The sequence below is a fragment of the Ornithorhynchus anatinus genome, unplaced genomic scaffold, assembly GCF_004115215.2.
Source record: "Ornithorhynchus anatinus isolate Pmale09 unplaced genomic scaffold, mOrnAna1.pri.v4 scaffold_264_arrow_ctg1, whole genome shotgun sequence".
NCBI lineage: Eukaryota > Metazoa > Chordata > Mammalia > Monotremata > Ornithorhynchidae > Ornithorhynchus > Ornithorhynchus anatinus.
In genome coordinates this window covers 1,007,262-1,028,634 of record NW_024396743.1, presented here as the reverse complement: position 1 = coordinate 1,028,634, position 21,373 = coordinate 1,007,262, and the positions used below count along the sequence as shown (strand labels likewise).

The 21,373-nt window shown below is 64.7% G+C and overlaps 1 protein-coding gene across 2 annotated transcripts; it reads left to right on the top strand.

Moving 5' to 3' along the window:
* Positions 1-26: 26 nt before the first annotated feature.
* On the top strand, positions 27-19,394 carry EVPL (envoplakin). Of its 2 annotated transcripts, XM_029056897.2 has the most exons (23): positions 27-195; positions 1,377-1,676; positions 8,008-8,107; positions 8,344-8,498; positions 8,679-8,805; positions 9,292-9,417; positions 9,847-9,885; positions 10,135-10,296; positions 10,428-10,535; positions 10,703-10,798; positions 10,932-11,057; positions 11,362-11,508; positions 11,919-12,073; positions 12,291-12,400; positions 12,734-12,927; positions 13,293-13,471; positions 13,594-13,732; positions 13,919-14,112; positions 14,478-14,628; positions 14,940-15,023; positions 15,150-15,260; positions 15,367-15,459; positions 15,798-19,394. In XM_029056897.2, the coding sequence occupies exons 3-23, from the start codon at positions 8,045-8,047 to the stop codon at positions 19,227-19,229; spliced, it is 5,991 nt and encodes a 1,996-aa protein (XP_028912730.1). In that variant the 5' UTR covers positions 27-195; positions 1,377-1,676; positions 8,008-8,044; the 3' UTR covers positions 19,230-19,394. The 2 variants fall into 2 exon arrangements, with proteins under 2 accessions (XP_028912730.1, XP_028912729.1); XM_029056896.2 differs by lacking the exons at positions 27-195; positions 1,377-1,676 and adding an exon at positions 4,574-5,583.
* Positions 19,395-21,373: the final 1,979 nt, after the last annotated feature.

The window sequence follows — 21,373 nt, the reverse complement described above, 5'->3', positions numbered from 1 at the left end:
GCCAAAGAGCTGGGACCACCTCCTTCTCTGCGGCACAGGGGGACCAGCTGAATCCGAGGTCGGTGGCGCCTTCCCTGCACAGAGGCTTACGGTGGTGTCCACGACGTTGACACCAAGCTTCCCTCAAAACTCGGGGCTGCCACCCAGGCACCCCAAGTCAGCACAGGGGTCACACCTGCCTTGCTCCTACCCAAGGTATCTTGGGATGGCGTGTGCCCCCAGGTCGCCTCTCGCTCCCCTGGGGCCCTTCCTCTTCTCGGTCTCTCTGCTCCACAGTCTCTCTCCGTACCCCTGTCCCGATACTGTCCCTGCCCGGCTTTCTTGGGGCCAAGTTGAAGAAAGGGGGTCTGGGTTGCAGCAGGAGCTGTTCCCGCCTTTACCTCCCTAGCCAGGTCCTAGGGACGGACTCACGTTGTTCTGAAGGATGAGCTGATGGTGACTCAGGGCTTCTGGGACTGATGGGTGGGGGGCCAGACCTCGGCTGGGACCTCCCCCCACCTTCCTCCCCGGGAGCCCCTGATTGAGACGGGCACTGAACACACACCCCACGCACGGCCACCCGTACCCAATCGTGCACACGCTTCCTGGTGCACGCTGGCCCGGCTCAGTGCTTTGCCTCGGGTGGGCATAGGCCAGGTGGCCCTGCAGGGGCAGAGAGAACAACTAGCTCTGGAGGGCCGCGGGCCACCCGGCTTCCTGGCGGACCAGAGTGGAACCGGGCTTTCCAGTTTGGGAGACATGGCTTGCACACCCCACCCTGAGTGAGAAACGGCCCAGGCGAGTTTCACTCTCCAGCTCCTGACGGGGAGCCAGAGGGGCGTCAACCCAGCACCTGGGGTTTGGGTGGGGCGTCACCCGCGAGACCCACCTGTTTCCTGACTTAAACCAAAGGGGCAGTGGGCTGCCCTTCTCGGCGATTCTGACCTCGGACCCGACAGTCCCAGCCGTTGGATCAATTGTGTTTGTTGAGCGCTTACTGTGCGCTGAGCACTGGGGAGAATACAATAGACCAGAGTTGGTGGACACGTTCCCTGCCCACAAAGAGCTGACAGTCTAGAAGGGGAAAGCTCTTTAGCCGCCAAAGTACCTAACGCAAAGTGGGGAGGGGCCGCCATGGCTCCATCCCACGTCTGTCCGTCCAGAGAGCCTGTTTGTTCGGTTTGGAAAAATGTTAGAGAGCTGGGGCTGTGAGTCAGCTGATGGATGGGGCCCAGCCTTTCCGGGTTGTAGGGCCGCCTCCTGCCTTCCCTACTCCCTCTCTTCTGCTTTCATGTCCATTGTTTGATGTTCTGTCTCCTTTTCCAGGGTTGTAGTAAATCGTGTGCTCTCCCTCTTCCCTTTCTTCCCATCCCTCCCCAACCCCCTGCATCTGGAAGGATTAACCAGCTTCCCAGCAGTTCCCTCTCCCCCGCCACCTTTGGCAACTTGCCCTACCAACGAACCAGACTGTGGCGGCTGGAGGCTCAGAAGCTCAACACAACACCCTCCATCCCTCCCTCCCTTCCCCAGTCGGCTTCCAGTAACCCCCAAAACACATGGCCACTGATCACCATTCCCAACCCGGGACCGACGGGCAACCGGAGTCCTGGACCGGCAGCAGCCAAAGCTACAACGGAGTAGCAGAGCCCGGGGCTGCGGGGGCTTGGAGCCGCCAAGCAGAGAGCAACCAGACTCGGGTCAGCAGGGGTTGATGTTGGAAAGTGGGGAGGCGGGCCTGGGAGATGCCCTGCCTGCCTGGGTGGGGGGAGGGAGGCACCCCTACAGCTGGGGCACGTCCTAGCCGAAAGGCAGGCCTGCCTGCCCCAGCAGGAGTGGCCGGACATGGAGGAGGGCAGGGTGGAGCAGGGGAACTGCAGGTCAATCCCAATTAGCTGCTTCTTCACAAAGGTGGCCTCACTGTGACCTCTGCGCACTGGACTCCAGCGTCCTCCCTCCACTGCCACTTCGCCCCTGCTCCGGGGGCAGAAATAGTCCTTTACCTGACCCCATTCACTGCCCAGCCGGGGGGTCCTTCTCTCCCTCAGCTACATCCCCAGATGACTTCTTCCCCGGTTGGGCTGGAGCCCCAGCCCTGCCCCTCGACTCTTGCGGTTTGGCCGATGGGCTTCTGATGCCGCTCAGTTCACTCAGAGCCTGGCAGGAAAGTGCCTCTGTCCCCTCCCTGCTTCTCTCTGCTTTTTGCCCGGAAGCTCCCTGCACTCCGGGTCAGCTCGTGGGCAGGGGGCAGGGACTTGGGGGCATTAGGAGCTGTAGGAGCTGCAGAGCATGGGTTTAAGGGGCTTGAAAAACTCCCAGTCAACCAGGCCCACAGCTGGCAGCCGTGACTGCAAAGCTCCACACTAATAGCGCTCCCGGGAGAAGGGGGTTGGGGGGCTGCTTCCTGAAGCAGGAATTGCTTTAACAGCAGTGGAAGACAAGGTCTCAGTATTTCTGATTGGCACCAAAGGCCTCCTTTCACAGCTTTGCCAATTTATCACCCCTCTGGTTTTAGGGCTCTGTTACCTCTGGCATTTCAGGTTGTTCAGCTCATTTTTATTTTTGTGTTGCTTTTTTTAAAGGGTATTTTATAAGCACTTGCTATGTGCCAGGCACTGTTCTAAGCACTGGAGTGGACACGGGATGATCAGGTTGGACACATTCCACGTCCCACATGGGGCTCACAGTCAATCCCTATTTTACAGATGAGCTAACTGAGGCTCAGAAAAGTTAAGTGGCTTGCCCAAGGTTACGGCAGACAAGTGGCAGAGCCAGAATTCGAACCCAGATTGGGTTCTATCCACTGCTTCTCAAAGTCAAGTTCCACTGTGATTTGAACTCACACCACAGGATTCAGAGTCCAAGGTGCTAACCATTACGCTGTGGAACCAGCCTACATCCCTGAGAGAAAGGGAGGGAGGAGAGGCTGTTCTGATTGTCCCCATTTTGTGGGTGCGGAATCGAGATTCCAGAAAGGCTAAGTGACTTGCCCAAGGTCACCCGGCAGGCCAGGGGCTAAGATGGGATTAGTAGTTGTAATAGTACTTATTAAGCACTTTCTGTGTGCAAGGCATCGTGCTCCAGTGCTCTGAAAAGTCTCCCAAGGGTCCTTCTGTGCCATAAGTGGAAGCTTCTGGAGTCTCGCTTTGAGTGTAGTGGGCGAGTCCTGGTCCAAGAGGGCAGGACTGAAGCCCCCTGGGGACGGGACCCTCTCAATAGGGAGGAATTGCCCCACACCTGGCCCCACCCACCCTCAGAGCAGAAACAGCAGTTCCTTGGATTGAGGGACCGAAGGGAGGCCAGGTGGAGAGTGTGGATGGTGCGGCACCAGCCACCCCACTGAGACGAACCCAAGGGCCTGTGTGGAGGAGCCCAGGCTGGCAAGCAGCCTCATGGGTGGAGTGGGGACAAGCCAGCGCTGCTGGTTTTGGCCCAGTTCTAAGAAAGACAGCCCCACGGAACCCTTCTCACATTTGCGGCCTCCTCTCAGCCTGTGGGGTTGGAGGGAGGCGAAAGAGAGGAAAAGCAACACCCAAAATGAAGCGGAGCCAAGACAGGGGCCGTTTGTTATGTGAACAAACATCCCGGCAGGGGCCCGGTCCATCTGAGGCATTAAAGACAGAGGGGAAAATTGTCCCTCCGGGAGAGAGATGGGAGGAAGGAGAATTTAGGGATGGGGGGAGATAGATGGAAGGAGAAAAGTCGGGGGGAACCGTTGCCTTTCATCTCTGATCCAAGCTCTGAAATGACATGAGCTCTCAGGGAGAAAATACCAATAACCATCTCGGTCCCGCTCCCACCCGCCGCAGCCCAATTATCCAGGCAGCCTGGGCTCCTGGTTCAGCCTCTATCATCTTCCAGCCACTTACCTTGTTCTTTCAAAGCCTCTCTACACTTCCTCCCCGACACCCCCCTCCCACCCCCCAACACTGACACACACATACACCTCGGTCTCCTGGTCCAGCCTCTGTGCCTTCTGGCCATTTACCTTGTCCTTACAAAACCTCCCTGCCCATCCTTGCCCCCAACGCCCCCACCCACTCACCTCTCTCCCACGTTCTCCTTCCCTTTCAGCGCCCACTGGACAATGATGAAATAATAATAATAATGTTGGTATATGTTAAACGCTTACTGTGTGCCAAGCACTGTTCTAAGCGCTGGGGTAGATAAAAGGTAAAGAGGTTGTCCCGTGTGGGGCTCACAGTCTTCAACCCCATTTTACAGATGAGGTCACTGAAGCACAGAGAAGTTAACTGACTTACCCAAGGTCACACAGCTGACAAATGGTAGAGGCGGAAGTAGAACCCATGACCTCTGACTCCCAAGCCGTGCTCTTTCCACTAAGTCACGCTGTTTCTCAAGCCCGATGGACCCCCTGCCCCCCACCCTCCCCTCCACGCTCCTCTGCCTCAACCTGGTCCACATCTGCCTAATCCCGGGGAGGCATAGATACGTTTCCAGGTTTCCATTGGCTTCCCCACAGCCTGCAGACCACTCAATCAATTGATGGATCAAGCAAATCAGTGGTATTTATTGAGTACTTATTGTGTGCGGTGCACTGTGCCAAGCTTGGCCTTTCTCTTCCCTCCTCTTTTCTCCTATCCTTCTTTCCCCTCTCCACCCCTCCTTTTCTCTCCCATCCCTGCCTCTCCCCTGCAGGAAGGTTAGCACAGTGTACCCAGAGTTCTAGTCCGCATCCTCTCCTGGAGGCTGGAGGCCCTGAGCCTGTGTCCTTGTCCCAGTGGTCAGCCGCAGGCCGAGGACAGAGGGAGGCTGGGTGTCCTGGGTTCCCGGGCTTTGTCTCGGCTGTGCCATCCTGAGCCAAGCCCTTCACACCCACCCGGGGAAAGAGGGAGGCCAACCCGGGGGTCTGGCCTCCACGAGGGAACCGAGGCCGACCTGTGGCCGGAGTGGCCTGGTCGTGCATCGTGCGATTTGTGTATCTTTGGGTGAGCCGGTTTCCCCTCCGTGGGTCCGGAGGCTCCTTCCCCCCAATGCGCGCTTTCCTGGGACCCCTCCGTCTGTCTGCATCCGTGGTCCCAGTGCCTATCTCTGAGAGGATCCACCCAACCACGGGAGGACGTGGGGCTGTTCCTGGGTGTCTGCCTGGGGGTACATGTGTGTGGATGTGGGTGTATATGTGCGTGGGCGTAACAAGCCCGAGCGATCTCCAGGAGCTGGGCGGGCCCGGCCTCAGTCTCCACCGCCACCGACACACCGTCCCTCCCAAACTGGTTGTGTGAGGTGTGTGTGAGTGTGGGTGTGTCGCCCAGGGCTGCTCGCTCAACTCACCTTGGGGGTGTGGTGGGAGAAAGAGGAGCAGGAGGAGGAGGAGGGGCCTCCCAGAAACTGGGCTTCCCCGGCCTGCAGCGCAGCGCGCCCAGTCTGCTGGGGACTCACACGGGGGGAGCCAGGGGAGCGAGCCCGCCCGCCCGTCCACCCGTGTCCACACGTCCGGCCCTCCTGCCTTCCTTCCATCCCTCCTGCCGCCGCCGCCGCCGCCGCCGTCATGTTCAAGGGCTTGAGCAAGGGCTCCCCGGGGAAGGGGTCACCCAAGGGCTCCCCTGCCAGGGGCTCCCCGAAGGGCTCCCCCAGCAAGCACAGCAGGTGAGCGGAACGCGGGGCTGCCGGGGCCCCGGACTCGGTGGGGGGCACGGGGCTCCCCCTTACCCTCCGTGGCCCCGGGTTGCCAGGCGGTGCTGTGTCCCCCGGAGAGAAGCGCCAGAGAGACCCTACCCTGGTCAACGAGTAGGGTCGGGCCAGGGGCACAATGGGGTGCCAGGCCATGTGCCAGGGGGCATAAGGCAGGGAGAGATCAGGGAACTACCTGCCTCCCAGTCCCGAGCTCCTCCATCCTCCCCTTCCCTCCTCTTAGTCCCATTCTGGGATTTAAAGCCCCTGGTGCTGAGAGGGAGTAGAGGGAAAGACTGGAGGTTGGGGGAGCGGGAGGGGGTCCTAAATGTCCCATCTGCCCCTCTTGGAGGTTGCAGCACTGGCCCGCTGGTTGGGACTGATTCCCAGAACCCAGGGAGGAGTAGCGCCCGCAAGGGAGCTTGGAGAGAGTGAGGTGGGGCAGATGCCTTGGCACTCTCAGCTCAGCCTTCTCCCCAACCCAGCCGCGGCTGAGGGCAAGGCCCCCTCCCCGGAGCTAGCTGCAGGGGCAACTCTTGGGGTCCAGGCACAGACCACCACCGCTGCTGCCACCCCCTCTGAACCCTCTTAGTTCAGGCCCTCCTGGGCACAAGAGGCATGGGTCATGTGGCACACTGGGGCTGCTGTCAGTGCCAGGGTGGGGGAGTGTGGAGGGCAGAATCTCACCCTGGGCCCATCCCTGCATCAGATGGGAATGAGCAGACAACCCCCCGCCTCCCCCCAGACCAGGGCTGGAAGTCAGAGCTTCTGGGCAGAGGGAGTAGGGGCCTGGGCCCGGGGAGAGGGGCAGGGATATGGCCCAGGCCTGGCATTTGTCTCCTGGTGTGGGGTGACTTCTCGGCCCGATCCCGGCCCAGTGGCCATCAAGGGGGGGTCGGGGCCTTTTCCTATGAGAGGTCTTCCTTCATGAGAGGCGTTGTCCTGCCTCAGGTGCCCTCCCTGTCAGCCAAAGGAAAACCGGGAGGGTAGGGAGCACGGAGGGCTAGAGGTCCCAGTTCCCTCCAGTCGGCCCACACTCTCAGTCGCTACCCCAATCTGCTGCTGGCTTCCAGCAGGAGGGAGATCATCTGGACCCCACCCCCTTGCTTACTCTGCTCCCCCTGGGCTGGGGCTGGGCTCCTAGGCTCCACCCTGGGCCACTGCTAATCTGCCAGACATCTCGGGGACACACCGACCCAATCATCTTGAGATCAGTTAAGGGGAGGGGTACCTGGGAGATAGGGATCAGGGGAGCTGGGGCGGGGGGAGGTGGTGAAATGGGTCAATTCCCTGTGTACCCTTCATGGGTGTTTGTGTGTATGTGAAAGAGAGAGCGAGCTCCTAGATGAACCCTTGGGGGAGAGAGGGTCTCTAAGCTGGGGTTTCCTGTCCTCTGCTGGGGGTGGAGTGGGGATGGTAACTTCAAAGAGCAAGATGGGCCCAGGGCAAGGGGTGGGATGCTGAGAGCCGTGGGGTAAGAAGTTAGGGGGTGTGGAGTTAGGGGTGAGGGTTGGGATAGGGATGAGGGGAAGGGGTGGAATAGGGGTGCAGGTGAGGGGCGGGTCAGTCCATTGGCCCAATTTGCTCCAAATAGAGTGGTGAGAGAAGGGGGGTGGGGGGAGAGGGCTCTGGCCACCATGCTCCACCCCGGGCAGAAAAGGTGGAGCCGCTGGTTAGGGAGGGGAGCCCTGCTGCAGGCTCTGGCCCCCAGGAGTCCCGGTGCCCAGTCCCGGTGACCCGCCAGCCGGGCGCCTGGTGTGGGCCGCCCGCACGGTGGGAGAGGGTGGGGAGCTGTGACTCACTCTCCTCTTCTCTCCCCCTCCCTCCCCGAGGAGAGCAGGAATCAGGGCGGGACCCAGCGGGCTGCATTCCCACTGGGAGAGGGGCTGGGCGGAGCGGGCTGGGCCAGCCAGATCTCTTGGGGCGGCTGGACTCCCGATCCTCCCGCTGCCCTCTCCCCATCCGCCCCGGTGATGAGGTGGGGGTGGCACGAGGAGATATGTGGGGGAGCTGAGTTGTGTGGCATTTGAGAGACCCCTGGGCAGAGGGCAGAGAGGAGGACCCCCTCCCCGGGTATTTCCTGAGAGGCAATATGACCTAGGGGAAAGAGCCCAGATCTGGAAGTCTGCAGGCCCTGGTTCTGCCCCAGCCTGCTGTGTGACCTTAGACAAGTCACATAACGTCTCTTGGCCTCAGTGTCTTCCTCTCTCCCCACTTTCTCCCTCCCACCTGGATCGTGAAGCCCAGGGACGGTGTCCAATCTGATGCTCTTGTTACCCACCCTCGCGCTCAGCATGGGGCTTGGCCTCGAAAAATACCATCATTACTAATAAATACCATAATTATTCATAACCACCATAATGACCAGACCATCCCCACGTGTCTCCCGGCTTCCCCTAGGGCCTCCACCCAGGAGCTGGCCCTGCTCATCTCCCGGATGCAGGCCAACGCCGACCAAGTGGAGAGAGATATCCTGGAGTCCCAGAAGAGGCTGCAGTTGGTGAGGCCCGGCCAGGTGGTCCCTGGCACTGCCGGCTTTCCTGCAGCCCACTCTCTGCCTCCCCCATAGCCCTCCCGGGGATCTGAGGGTCAGAGGCAGAAGGTCTGGCGGCTTCTTAGCCCCCTGGGGAGGGCGAAGGGGTGGGTGGCAGTCCCCCTTGGACACAGCTGGGGCGGGGGGGAGGAGGAAGGCCCTGGCTCGAGCACTCGGGCAGCACCCTCTGCCTGTGCCCATAGGACAGAGCGAGCAGCGAGCAATGCCAGGCTCTGCAGTACCAGCAGGAGACAGGCCGCGACCTGAAGGAGGCGGAGACGTTGCTTAAAGATCTGTTCCTGGACGTGGACAAGGCCAAGCGGATGAAGCACCCCCAGGCGGCGGAGATAGAGAAGGAGTGAGTGGAGGGGGTGGGGGTGGGGCCTAGGGCTGGAACCCCCCCATGGGGGGTGTCGTGGAGGTTGGTCCCAGCTCTCGGTGGGGAGCTCGACTAGAGGAAGGGATCCGGGGGTTGGGGGGTGGTTTCCCACACTGGCCAGACCAGGCACTGACCTCTCCACTGCCTTCCCCCCGGTAGCATCAAGCAGCTGCATGAGCGGGTGACTCAGGAGTGTGCCGAGTACCGGGCCCTGTATGAGAAGGTGGTACTGCCGCCCGGGGTGGGGACCAAGGTGGACTGGTCCCGGCTGCTGGAGCAGAAGCAGGTAAGGGTGGGCCAGCCCCCTGAGCACCCTCAAGTCCCCCTTCCCCAGGCTCAGAAGTACCTGGACTGGCCTAAACCCCCTGGGGACTGAAAATATTTGACAACTGACACCTGATCAGGCCCTGCCCAGGCCTGGAACTCAGGGCCGGGTGAGCCCACTGGAATGCCGGGTATGTCCCAGCGGGCTAGTACCCAAGAGGCCTGGCGAGAACTGCACCTGACCTCAAAGTTCACGGCCAGCAAACAGCTGCCTTGAGGTAGACGTCGGCTCATCGCGGGCGGGTGTCAGGGAAAAGCCCTCCCTCCCATGCTCCCTCCTTCTCCACCCAGGGATCTCCCGGTGAGACTATAGGGGCTTGGCCCTACCCAATCTCATCGTCGCCTACCTGAGGTGCCGGAGCTGGTCATTGGGTCTGTGTCCTCGCCCCACCTCATTCCCTGTTCCCTGTGCCCACCCCCGCCAACCCCTCGCCGCTTGTACTCCCAGAAACAGGTGTGCGAGGGGCAGTTTGGACCAGGCATGCCAGAGCTGGAGCAGCAGATCGCCGAGCACAATGTCCTGCAAAAAGAGATCGAGGCCTACGGGCAGACCCTGCTCAACCTGAGTGGCCCAGTGAGTGTCTCCAGGCCGGGCATGGGTGGGCAGGGTGGACATCTCAGGGGGGCTCCAGGAGGATTCATTCCCTTTCTGGGGAAGGGGGACTGTAACAGGGAGAGGCACCCCTCCTCACACACACTGTGCCAGTCTCTGCCCTCCCCACGCTGGTGGCCCCCTCCTCAGAGCCACCTCCCCTTTGAGCCACAGAACTGTGAGCCACAGAAAGGTACAAAGGCTGTGCCAGGCCAGACCTGTGAATAGGAGCCTTGTGGGCAAGAGTGATCTGGGGCAAAGTCCTACCTGAGGGGAGAGGGGCTGGCTGGGAGGGAGGGTAGGAGGATTGACAGGCTTCTGGGTTGGTTCTGAGCATCAGGGGCCAAGCCCCAGGGACCCCCCTCCTCCCCTCACCCTTCCTCTTTGTCCCCTCACCTGCCTGGGAGACAGGATGCAGCAACTATCAAGAATCAGTATCGGGACCTGCTGGTGAGCCCACCCCCTGCCCTGGGCCCTGAGTGGGACGGGGGATCCCGGCTGGAATGACCCTGAGGGAGATTACAGTTGGTGGGGGGGAACGGAGGGGGTAGGACTTGAAGAGGGTTCCCCTAGGGAATGGACTGGGGATCTGGAATGGGAAGCATGGGCAGGGCAGGAGAGATGGAATTGGGACGAGGCCCCTGACCGTCTTTCCCAATGCCCCTCCCTCTGTCTCCCCACTCCAATATCCCTGGCCAGAAAGCGGCCTCCTGGCGCGGGCAGAGCCTGGGCAGCCTCTACACCCACCTGCAGGGCTGCACCCGGCAGCTCAACGCGCTGGCGGACCAGCAACGCCGCATCCTGCAGCAGGATTGGAGCGACCAGATGGCTGACCCCGCTGGCTTGCGGAGGGAGTATGAGGTCAGGACCCCCTTGCCCGCTGCAGACAGGGTGGGCTGGGATGGGCAGGAAGCGGATGGATAGGGTCTGGGTGGTCCCTGGCCCTTGCCTGCTCATTCTGGCTTTGGGTGACCGCCCTCTATGTGCCCTAGCACTTCAAGAGCCACGAGCTGCTGGCGCAGGAGCAGTGTGTGAACCAGCTGGAGGATGATGGGGAGCGTATGATCGAGCTGAACCACCCTGCCGTGGGGCCCATCCAGGTAGGGGTGGAACCCCAGCCCCGTGAGGGAGGGGGCTTAAGGTGTCTGCCCGGGGCCCATTGAGGTATTCAGCCTGGGGGACAGAGAGGGAGAGCCCGACAGACGGACAGGAGGGTAGGCCGTTCGAGCCACTCGCCGAGCGGTGGGCGGCTTCCTGTCGGTCCCAGGTTCACCAGGAGGCCCTGAAGACCGAGTGGCAGAACTTCCTGAACCTGTGCATCTGCCAGGAGAGCCAGCTGCAGCGCGTGGAGGACTATCGCAGGGTGAGGGGCACAACCCGGAGGGGGCGTGCGGGGGGGGCTTGCAGGCCCCCCTCCTAGCTGCGGGGAGGACAGTAGGTGTGGGGGGTGGGGAGCATTTGGCAGGTCTGACCCCCAGGGCTCTGCCCCGGCTCAGTTCCAGGACGATGCGGACTCGGCGGACCAGGTCCTGAGGAAGCTGAGCTCCGACCTGGACACCAAGCTCAGCCCAGACGGCCGCGGGACCCCGGGGACCCCATCCGATCTGGGCCGGCCGCTGGAGGTGAGGGCCGTGCCCACGCACGTAACCGCGCCCACGTCCCTGTTTTCGCCTCCACGGTGGACTCGATTGGAGCGTGGGCCGCTGCCCTGGGCACAGTAGTAGTAATACTAAGCACTTCCTAGGTGCAGGGCACTGTACTGAGCGTTGGGAAAGAATACATTGGTGGGAATTAGTAAAGCTCCCCAGGGGTCTGAATGGGAGAATCGAGCCACTGCAGTGCCATCTCCTCTCCCCTTCCTGGAGCTGCCGAGCCCCTTCTCCGCTTCCCTAGTCCAACACCCCCCCCCTCCCCGCCTCCCCCCAGAGCGAAGAGAAGCAGCTGATCATGGCCGAGAAGACGGTGCAGGATCTGCAGCGGCGGTGCCAGGACATCGCCCCCTTGCCCCTTCGCCGGACCCCGCCCTCCCAGCCCCTCCGCGTGGACGCCATCTGCGATTGGGATGCTGGGGACGTAAGGGCCGCATCACGGTGGGGCCGCCCCCAGGCAGAGACCAGTTGTGGGCCTCCCCACTAGCCCCTAGCCAGGGTCCAGCCTGGGCAAGAGGGAATGGGCTACACCGTGCCCCTAGGCAGGCTGGGCCAGCGTTCTGATCGGCTGATTGCCCACCCCAACCACAGTCCCTGCCCAACGGAGGGATCGTCGTCAAAGATGGATGTAGACTGAAGATGAGGAAACTGAGGCCCAGAGAGGCTTTAGTGACTGCCCCAAGGTCCCACAGCAGGCCTGTGGCAAAAATGTGGCAGAAATCCAGGTCTCCTGACTCACTGCCTCCCCTGTTCCCCCACCCCCTCCCGTGGGACACCACCTACCGATGCCCAGGAGCCCCTGTGACTTCCTGTCCCTCTCTCTGCTCCCCCCAGGTGCAGTTATTGCGGGGAGAGACCTACACCCTGAAGGATAACAGTCACCCCGAGACCTGGCTGGTGCAGGGCCCTGGCGGGGAGTCCAAGCCAGCCCCCGCCGCCTGCTTCTCTATCCCAGGCCCCAACCCCGAGGCCGTGGCCAGGGCCCGCAGGTGGGGAGGGAGCCTGGTGGGGGGGTCGGGGGAGGCGCTACCCACCAAACTCACGCTTTCTGTCCTTCTGGACCGGACCCCAAGCCCCCGGGCCCGTGGGCCCACACCCTCGCTCTGAGCCCCAGGGGTTCCACCCCATCCCTAAATACCCTCCCCTTCCCTGAGCCCCCCGGGGGCTCCAGCGGCGAGGTTTCACGGTGCCCTCTTTGCCCCATAGGCTGGAGGCAGAACTGTGGGCGCTGAAGCAGAAGAAAGCAGCTGTGGAGAGCAGCCTAGGTGCCAGGGGCAGTGCCAGCCCTGCCAAGCCCATCCAACCCACCCAGCAGGGTAGGAGAGACTGCAAGGGGCAGCTTGGGAGGGGAGGCAGCTGGGAGGGCGGGCAGCAGGCTACTTAAAAGGCATGGTAACTTCCAGACTCTGGTTTAGCCACAGGCCTTCATCTCCCCGTGGTCCTCTGCACCAGGCAAACACATCGACTTTCTGCCCCTTCCTCCAAACGAGGAGTTCCCTTCTCTTGCCTCAGCACTCCCATCATCTTCTCCCTCAAGCCTTTCTCAATTTTACTATGACCCACTGGGATATGTTGTCAGGAGAGGGGGAGGCAGGGGAGGGGCTGCCATCAAAAAAAGACCCCACTCATCCGGCCTCCCCATCCCCCAGGCCCAGGCTCGGGTCCAGACCCAGCCGCCGGCTCCGGCCGCATTGACCCCCATGCCCAGAAGGTCCTGACCCGGCTGACTGGACTGGAAAAGGACCTGACTCAGACGGAGCAGGAGATCCTGGGCCGGCTACGAGCCCCACTGAGCCGCCATGCTCCCGTGGAGGACCTTACTGCTCGCCTTCGGGGCCAGGAGGTGGGGAAGAGGGGGACGGGGAGGGGGAGAGGGCAGTATGGGCAGGGGGAACGGGAAAGAGGGAGGGAGGGCAGGGAAGAGGGAGAGGGCGGTGTGGGGACGGGGACAGGGCCGAGGGACCGGCACTGTTGGGGAAGAAAGGAGAGGGACAGGGAGAACGGGGCAGAGAGAAGGGCGGGGTGGTTGGGGGCTGGCCTCTGAAGGGCCGTTCCATATGGCGGGCGTCGAACTGAGAGAAGCCGACGGAACCGGCCCCGTCCACCTCCGGTTGCTCTGGCTCCATCAGTCGTACGGTACCTAGCATACTGTACTGAGCATTTGGGAGAGTCCGGTATAACAGCGCTGACTGCTGACTCCTCCCTCAGGCCACGGCCCGGCAGCTGCAAGGCCTGGGGGCGGACAAGGAGGCGGCCCAACGGGAGTGCGAGGCCTTGCTGTCCTCTCGGCCGGCCGGCCCCGCCGCCCTGCAGCTGCCCGTGGCCCTCAATAACGTGAAGAACAAGTTCAGTGACGTGCAGGCGCTCTGCGCCCTCTACGGGGAGAAGTGAGTCCAGGGGGGGCCCGGGGTGGGAGGGTGCAGGGGAGCCGACAGAAGGGGTGCGTGGAAGCCAAGCCAAGGGGCTTTTAACCTGCCCCCGTGCCCCCTTCACCCCCCTGCCCTCCCAGGGCCAAGGCCTCCCTGGAACTGGAGCAGCAGATCCAGAAGTCAGACCAGTTGATTCAAACATTTGAAGCTGCCCTGGGCCAGGAGGCACCTCTGGCCGCCGGCCCCGGGGCGCTGCAGGACCGGGCCGGGGAGCTGCAGGTGAGGGGGCCTGCGGGAGCGGCCGTGGGGGCCGGGGATCACATCCCTGCGGGTCGGAGGGTGTCGGGGCCGGGCCCCAGCCCCTCCTGCCCCGCTGGGGGCCTCGGGACTCCGGAGGGGCTCGGGGAGGGCCTGGGCGGTGCGCAGGAGCTGACCATCCCGTCCGTTCCGGTTTGGGCTCTGCAGCGTCAGCGGCGCGAGCTGCAAGCCCAGCAGGCCTGCGTGCTGGGCCTGCACCGGGGGCTGAAGGCGACGGAGCAGGGCTGCGGGGCTCTGCAGAACAACTTCCGCGAGTTCTGCCAGGACCTGCCCCGACAGCGGCAGCGGGTGCAGCGCCTCACCGACCGCTACCACGCTGTGGCCGACCAGCTGGACACGCAGTGAGCCCCGGGACCGGCCCTGGGGGAGGGGAGGAGGGAAGAGGGAAGGCGGGGGGGGGCCTGGGCCTGGGTAGGCCCGGCCTGGGGCGAAGAAGGGGCTCAGGGGTACCACCGGTTGGTTGCCGGGGCTGCACCCCACCCCTGTCCAGCTGCTGTCCGTGCAGTGTCCTTCTGGAACTCCCCGGGCTCCCAGCTTGGCCGCCCACCCTCTGCGTGGGGTCGGCGGGGATAAGGGGGATCCCAGGGTCAAGGCACCCTCCCCCCACCTCGGGCCTGGCCCTCGGTCTTGTCTGGGCAGGCAGTTCGAGACCCTTCCCCTACGGCCTGGCCGAGAGCCCAGGCTGAGTGCCCCCTTCCCCTGGCAGGGAGAAGACCATTCAGGACGCCTCCCTCACGTACCAACAGTTCAAGAACAGCAACGAGAACCTGACGTCGTGGCTGGCCCACCTGCCCTGCAACAGCGCGCGGCCCAACGACGGGCCCAGCCAGGTCAACTACAAGCTGCAGGCTCAGAAGGTAGGACTGGGCCCCCTCCCCAACGCTGCCCTTCCCCGTCATCCTGGGGTCCTGGGGGCCGGGCATGTGCGGGGAGGGGGTCAATGACTCTGGATCCGGCGGCCCCATTCCGCGGGGAGCCCCGGGGTCTGGGCCCCGGCGGGAACCTGATCCATCACTCGCCGGGCTCCCCGCACGATGCTACAGATAGGGGAACCTGCCCTGATCGGGGGGAGGCCCGGGCCCTGGGGGACTCAGCCCCCTCCCCGCCCCGCCCCCGCTCCTCTTGCCCCCACCCCAGCCTGCCCCGACTCCCACCTCTCCTCTTGCAGCGGCTGGTCCAGGAGATCCAGAACAAGGAGGAGGACCGCAACACCGTACTCCGTCTCTCCCGGGACCTGCAGGGGGCTCTCCAAGTATGTCCACCCCCTCACCGCTCTCCCTCTCCGCCCCGCATCCCTTTTCCCTCCTGCCTGAACCCCCTCCTCCCGACTCCGGTCCCCCCACCCTCTTCCCCAGTGATCATAACCGCCCCTCCTCAGGATTACGAGCTGCAGACAGACAAGTACCGCTGCTCCTTGGACCCCACCCTGACCGTGCCCGCCCCCAAGAAGCCCTCGATCAGCCCTCTGCAAGAGAGCATCCAAGCCCAGGTAAGGGATGGGGGGGCAGCTCTCCCTGGTTCTGGGGCAAGGGGCTTCTCTGAGGGAAGGCCGGGTCCAGAGCCCGCACCTCCCCTTTCCCTCTGCCTCCTTGCAGGAAAAGGCTGTGGTCCAGCGCTTCACAGAGGTGGCAGCCCAGAACCGGCAGCAGCTCAGCCAGCTGGAGTTTGCCCGGAAGGTGATGGAGAAGGTACGGACAGGGATGGGTGGGTGCGGACCCGGGTCTTTTCGGCTCCAGCTCCTCCTCTCCGCCCTGGCCCCGGTCCAGTAGTTCTGCGGTTCGGTGGCTTTGTATCTGAACCTAGCCTCTCTTCCAGGCCCCTGTGAGGGCTCCCGATTCTACCACCCCGAGGAAGGACCTCCCTCTCCCCGCTCCCCCCCTTACCCTCCCTGCCCCCGCTCACTTCCCGGGGTCCCGGCCGGTCCCGTCGTTGACCCCCGGCCCAGTTTGAGTCCAGAGGAGGAGCTGGGACTCTCCAAACCCCCCCTTCCTCGCCTCCTCCCGCCCCCGCCCCCCCCACCGTGCAGAAGGAGAGCAGCGAGGATGTGCAGGAGGCCTCCGAGGGGAGCCTGGGGGCAGAGCGCCCGGTTGGGGCGGGCACGGAAGCGGTGGCGGCGACGCTGAAGGGGCAGCTGGAGAAGGAGCGTCAGCGGGTGGCCCAAGTTCAGCAGGAGCTGGAGGAGCAGAGGGCCCAGCTCCTGTTGCTGAAGACCCAGCGGCCCGTGGAGAGACTGGAGGAGAAGGAGGTGGTGGAGGTGTACCGCGACCCCGGACTCGAGAGCGGCCTGTCCGAGATGAGGGCCCAGCTGGAGGCCGAAGGCAAGGAGCGGGCCAGGGTCCGGGCAGAGCTGGAGGCCGCGGCCCGGGAGGTGGCCCGGCTGGAGGGCCAGAGGAAGGCCGTCCAGCCCGAGCTGCTGACCAAGGAGGTCACCCAGGTGGAGCGGGACCCCGGGCTGGAGGCTGAAGCTGCCCAGCTCCGCGCCGCGGCCCAGCAGCTCCGGGAGGAGGGCGCCGCGGCCGGGACACAGCTCGAGCGACTCAGGGAAGAGCTGCTGACCCTGGAGAGACGGCCGGCCCCCGCCGTCCAGGAGAAGGTGGTGGTCAAGGAGGTGATCAAGCTGGAGAAGGACCCAGAGATGGTCAGGGCGGCCCAAGCCCTGCAGCGGCAGCTGGAGGAGGACGGGTGCCGCCGACAGGAGGCCGAGGAGGCGGCCCTTCGCCTGCGGGACCGCATCCGGGAGCTGGAGCAGCTCATCGGGGCCGTGGAGCCCAAGGTGGTGGTGAAGGAGGTGAAGAAGGTGGAGCAGGACCCCGGGCTGCAGAGGGAGTCGGCCCGGCTGAGGAGCCTGCTGGACGAGGAGCGGGGCCGGAACGCGGCCCTGTGCGGGGAGCTGCAGGACCTGCGGGCCCGGCTCAGCCTGGCGGAGCAGCGGAAGCCCAGGGTGGAGGTCAAGGAGCGGGTCCACGAGACCTTCCGGGTGGACCCGGAGACGGAGCGGGAGATCGCCCGGCTCCAGCGGGAGGTGCGGGAGACGGCGGCCAAGAGGAGCGCCGTGGAGAAGGAGGTGGAGCGGGTCCTGCCGGAGCTGAGCGCCCTGCGGGCCCGGCAACCCAAGCTGGAGTACCAAGAGGTGGTCCAGGAGGTGGTCAAGCACGAGAAGAGCCCGGAGGTGCTGCGGGAGATCGACCGGCTGAAGGCCCAGCTGAACGAGCTGGTGAACGCCCACGGCCGGGCCCAGGAGCAGCTGATCCGGCTGGGCGGCGAGCGGGACGAGTGGAAGCGGGAGCGGTCCAAGGTGGAGACCAAGACGGTCACCAAGGAGGTGGTGCGGCACGAGAACGACCCCGTGCTGGAGAAGGAGGCCGAGCGGCTGCGCCTGGAGGTGCAGGGGGCGGCGCAGAAGCGCCGGGCGGCCGAGGCGGCCCTCTTCGAGGTGCAGAGCCGGCTCCTCCTGCTGGAGCGGCGGCGGCCCGAGGAGCGGGTCGTGGTGCAGGAGGTGGTGGTCACCCGCCGGGACCCGCAGCTGCAGGAAGAGCACAGCCGCCTGAGCCGTGGGCTGGATGAGGCGGCGGGCCAGCGGCGGCTCCTGGAGCGGGAGGCCCAGCAGCTACGGGCGGCGGTGGCCGAGGACGAGGCCCGGCTCACCTTCCAGGAGGAGCGCAACAAGCGGCTAGCCGCCGAGAAGGAGCTGCGGCGCCTGGGCCTACGGCTCCGGGAGCTGCGGGAGCGGCCGCCCCCGGTGGCCCCGGAGAAGGTCATCACCGAGGAGGTGGTCCAGCTGGAGCGGGATCCGGAGGTGGAGCGGGCCGTGGGGGCCCTGCGGCGGGAGCTGGAGGCCGAGAAGCAGCACGGGGCCGAGCTGGGGCGGGAGCGCGTGGGCCTGCAGGGCCGGATCGAGGCCCTGCGGCAGACCAAGGGCCAGGAGAAGACCGTCTACAAGGAGGTGGTCCGGGTGGAGCGAGACCGGGCCCTGGAGGGCGAGCGGGCCCGTGTCTGGGAGCAGCTCAGTCAGGAGCGGGCCGCCCGGCAGGGCCGGGAGGGGACCGTGCGCCAGCTCCAGGGGCGCGTGGAGCGGGCCGAGGCCCAGGGGCGGACCTGGGCCCGCGAGGAGGCGGACCTGCAGAGGGCCAGGCAACAGGCCAGCCAGGAGCGCGCCCAGCTGGAGCGGGAGACGCGCGAGCTGGAGCGCCAGAGGCAGCAGGCGGTGCAGGAGCTGCGCGAGGAGGCCAGGCTGGCCGACCGCAAGAGTGAGAGCGAGCGCCAGCGGAAGGCCCTGTGCGGCCAGGAGTTGGCCCGGCTGGAGGTGGCCATCCTGGCCGAGAAGGACCAGATCTACGAGAAGGAGCGGACCCTGCGCGACCTCCAGGCCAAGATCAACCGGGAGGAGCTGGGCCAAGAGACCCAGACCTGCGAGACCAACCTCTCCACGACCATCTCCGTCCTCGACCCGGACACGGGTGGGGACCTGTCCCCCTGTGAGGCCTACCAGCGGGGCATCGTCGACCGCGCCCAGTACGCCCAGCTGCGGGCCCTGGAGTGCGACTGGGAGGAGGTCACCACCTCGGCCCTGGGCGGCGAGGCCTCGGTCCTCCTGGACAAGAAGAGCGGCCGGCGCTACTCGATCCAGGAGGCCCTGCGCTGCCGCCGGGTCACCGAGGACGAGCTGCGGCTCTACCGCAGCGGGCGGCTGCCCGTGGCCGAGTTCGCCCTGCTGGTGTCGGGCGAGGCCGGGCCCCATCCCGCGGCCCCCGGCGGGGCCGGTTCCCCGCCCATCTCGCCCGGCCCCGCCCGGCCCCCGGCCCGCTGCTTCTCCCCGGGCCCGGGCGGCGACGCCTTCCCCATCGCCGGCGTCTACGACCCTGCTGCCGACTCCAAGTGCGGCATCAGGGCGGCCATGGCCAGGGGGCTCCTGGACCCCATCACGGGGCAGAAGCTGCTGGAGGCCCAGGCGGCCACGGGCGGCATCGTGGACCTCCTGACCCGGGAGCGCTTCTCGGTCCACAAGGCCATGGAGCGCGGGCTCGTGGACGACACCTCCACCCAGCGGCTGCTCAATGCCCAGAAGGCCTTCACGGGCATCGAGGACCCGGTCACCAAGAAGCGGCTGGCCGTGGGCGAGGCCGTCCAGAAGGGCTGGATGCCCCGGGAGAGCGCCCTGCCCCACCTGCAGGTCCAGCACCTGACCGGCGGCCTCATCGACCCCAAGCGGGCCGGCCGCATCCCCGTATCGCAGGCCCTGCAGATGGGCATGATCAGCGGCGAGCTGGCCGAGCTCCTGCAGGACGAGTCCGGCTACGAGAAGGAGCTGACGGACCCCGTCTCCAAGGAGAGGCTGAGCTACAAGGAGGCCATGGGCCGCTGCCGCCAGGACCCCCTGACCGGCCTCCTGCTCCTCCCGGCCGCCCCGGGGGGCTGCCTCCCCTGCTGCTCCCCCGCCCCGTCTCGCCGTCTGCTGTGAGGGGCCGCCGGGACCCCGTGCGGGAGGCCCGCGGCTGCTCTGTCCCAGGGAAGGGGCCCCCTTCCCCCCCGCTTACCGCCAACCCCACCCTCCCCCAGCCCTCCCCCCAGGTCCCGGGAGTTGCCGCTGTCACCCTGCCGCATGCAATAAACTCCGCTGCTGGGGCGTCGCAGCTGTGCCTTCGTCATCGTCGTGGCGTTCGGGAGCCAGGAGGGGACCCCGGGCTGTGGGTCTGGCCCTGGAGGGAAAGGGGGAGCCTGCCAGGCCGGGCCCTCCTGCGGGGCCGGACTCCCCCAGCCTGTCCTCCTCCGTGATGGGGGGCGTCCCCGGCTCAATCTCCACTCCCACAGCTCCTCCCGCTACAGCCTCTCCCTCCCTTCTCCCGTTTCTCCATCCCCTCTCCCCCATCCGTGAGGCTCCCTCTCCCCTCAGCCCCTCCAAACGCAGACATTCTGAGGCCCAGGAACCACCCCTTACATTGTTGCCTGGAAAAGTCAGAACCAAAGATTGGTCGCCCTCCTTTTCTCTTTGCCCCTTGGATCCTGCCCGCCTGCCCAGCGCTAAGTGGTTCCCTCACCCCGCTCCCCCCCAGAGGGCCCAGTCCTGTCTCTAAACAGTTCTCACCCACCAAGAACAGCAAGGGGCTGTAGGGCAGAGACAGGGGGCTCCGAGCTCGCACTAGCAATGGCCACTGAGAACAACAATGAGAAGCAGCGTGGCTCAGTGGAAAGAGCACGGGCTTTGGAGTCAGAGGTCACGGGTTCAAATCCCAGCTCGGCCACTTGTCAGCTGTGTGACTTTGGGCAAGTCACTTCACTTCTCGGTGCCTCAGTTCCCTCATCTGTAAAATGGGGATTAAGACTGTGAGCCCCACGTGAGACAACCAGATTCCCCTGTGTCTACCCCAGCGCTTAGAACAGTGCTCGGCACATAGTAAGCGCTTAACAAATACCAACATTATTATTATCACTGAGGTGTCTGAGGTGGACCCGACCTGCCCACTTGGTTCTTTCCTGCCTGAAGCGGACAGCGCCCACAGCCCTGACTCCCACCACAGCCCACCACCCAATCTGGGCTATCCAGATTGGCCCACGTCCCTGCCCTGGCCTGCCCAGCCTCCCGTGCCCGCAAGGAACGGTGCCCACCGCCCCGTAAGCCTAATGCCCCGATTCCAGGGAGTGAAGGGCAGAACCCCTCTTTTCTCACAAGGCAGCTGAACCCAGTAGCACCGCAATCTGGACAACTAACGTAACCTACTGCAACTGAGCCAGTCCCGACCCCAGGGGAGGGAAGGGGGAACGGATGGGGCGGGGGGAGAGGGGAGACGTAGTATCTCTGCAGCGCGTGCCAGCGGGCCTCAGGATCTGCTGGAAAGGAGGAATGGAGGTGAGAACCACGGGCCCCAGATGCGGCAGGCGAAGGTCAGGTTGCAGCAGCGGGTGGGGCATGGAGGGCAGGCAGTGAGGGGTAAGGGATGTGGGAGTGGGGTGTGGGATACTGAGGGACCAGGGCTGAGGGGCAGGGCATGGAGGAAAAGAATGGGATGAGAGGATAAGGGCAGGTGGTGAGGTGGGGCAGGGACTTAAAGATTCCCAGTCTGTCTCCAGGTCCAGCTGGTAAGGCCGGAGCCCCGGGCCACCCCCGGGTATGATCTCCGAGTCCCCCGAGGAGTCTCGGCGTTCAAGAGCTCCCGGGTGGACGTGCCGGGGACCCCGTCGGCTTTCTTACAAGGGGGGAGGGCTCAGGTGGGGGCCAGGGCAGAGCAGATATGGGTTCAGACATGGGAGCGAGGAGGGAGCCGAAGGGGGGCCTGAAGCAGGTTGGCAAGAGTAACCGGAGAGGTGTCGGACCTCAGCCCGGCCCAGCGCAGACCTGAGTGGTCCCCCTAGATCCATTCGCCCGAAGGAGGGGACCCGGCCCTCACCTGTCCAGACACGTGGTTTTCAATGGCACGAGATGCCCCCACTGCTTGTGCCCTGCCCTGTACACCACCCTGTCGGGGCCCGTGCCAACCTCTTCTACCTCCCAGAACACATCCAGGCCCACAGGCCCCTCGATACTACCCGGTGAACCGGTCATCGATGCCCAGCCCCTACAGGATGAGCAAAGCCTGGTGGTAGCTCCTGAGGAGGAGGGACGTTGAC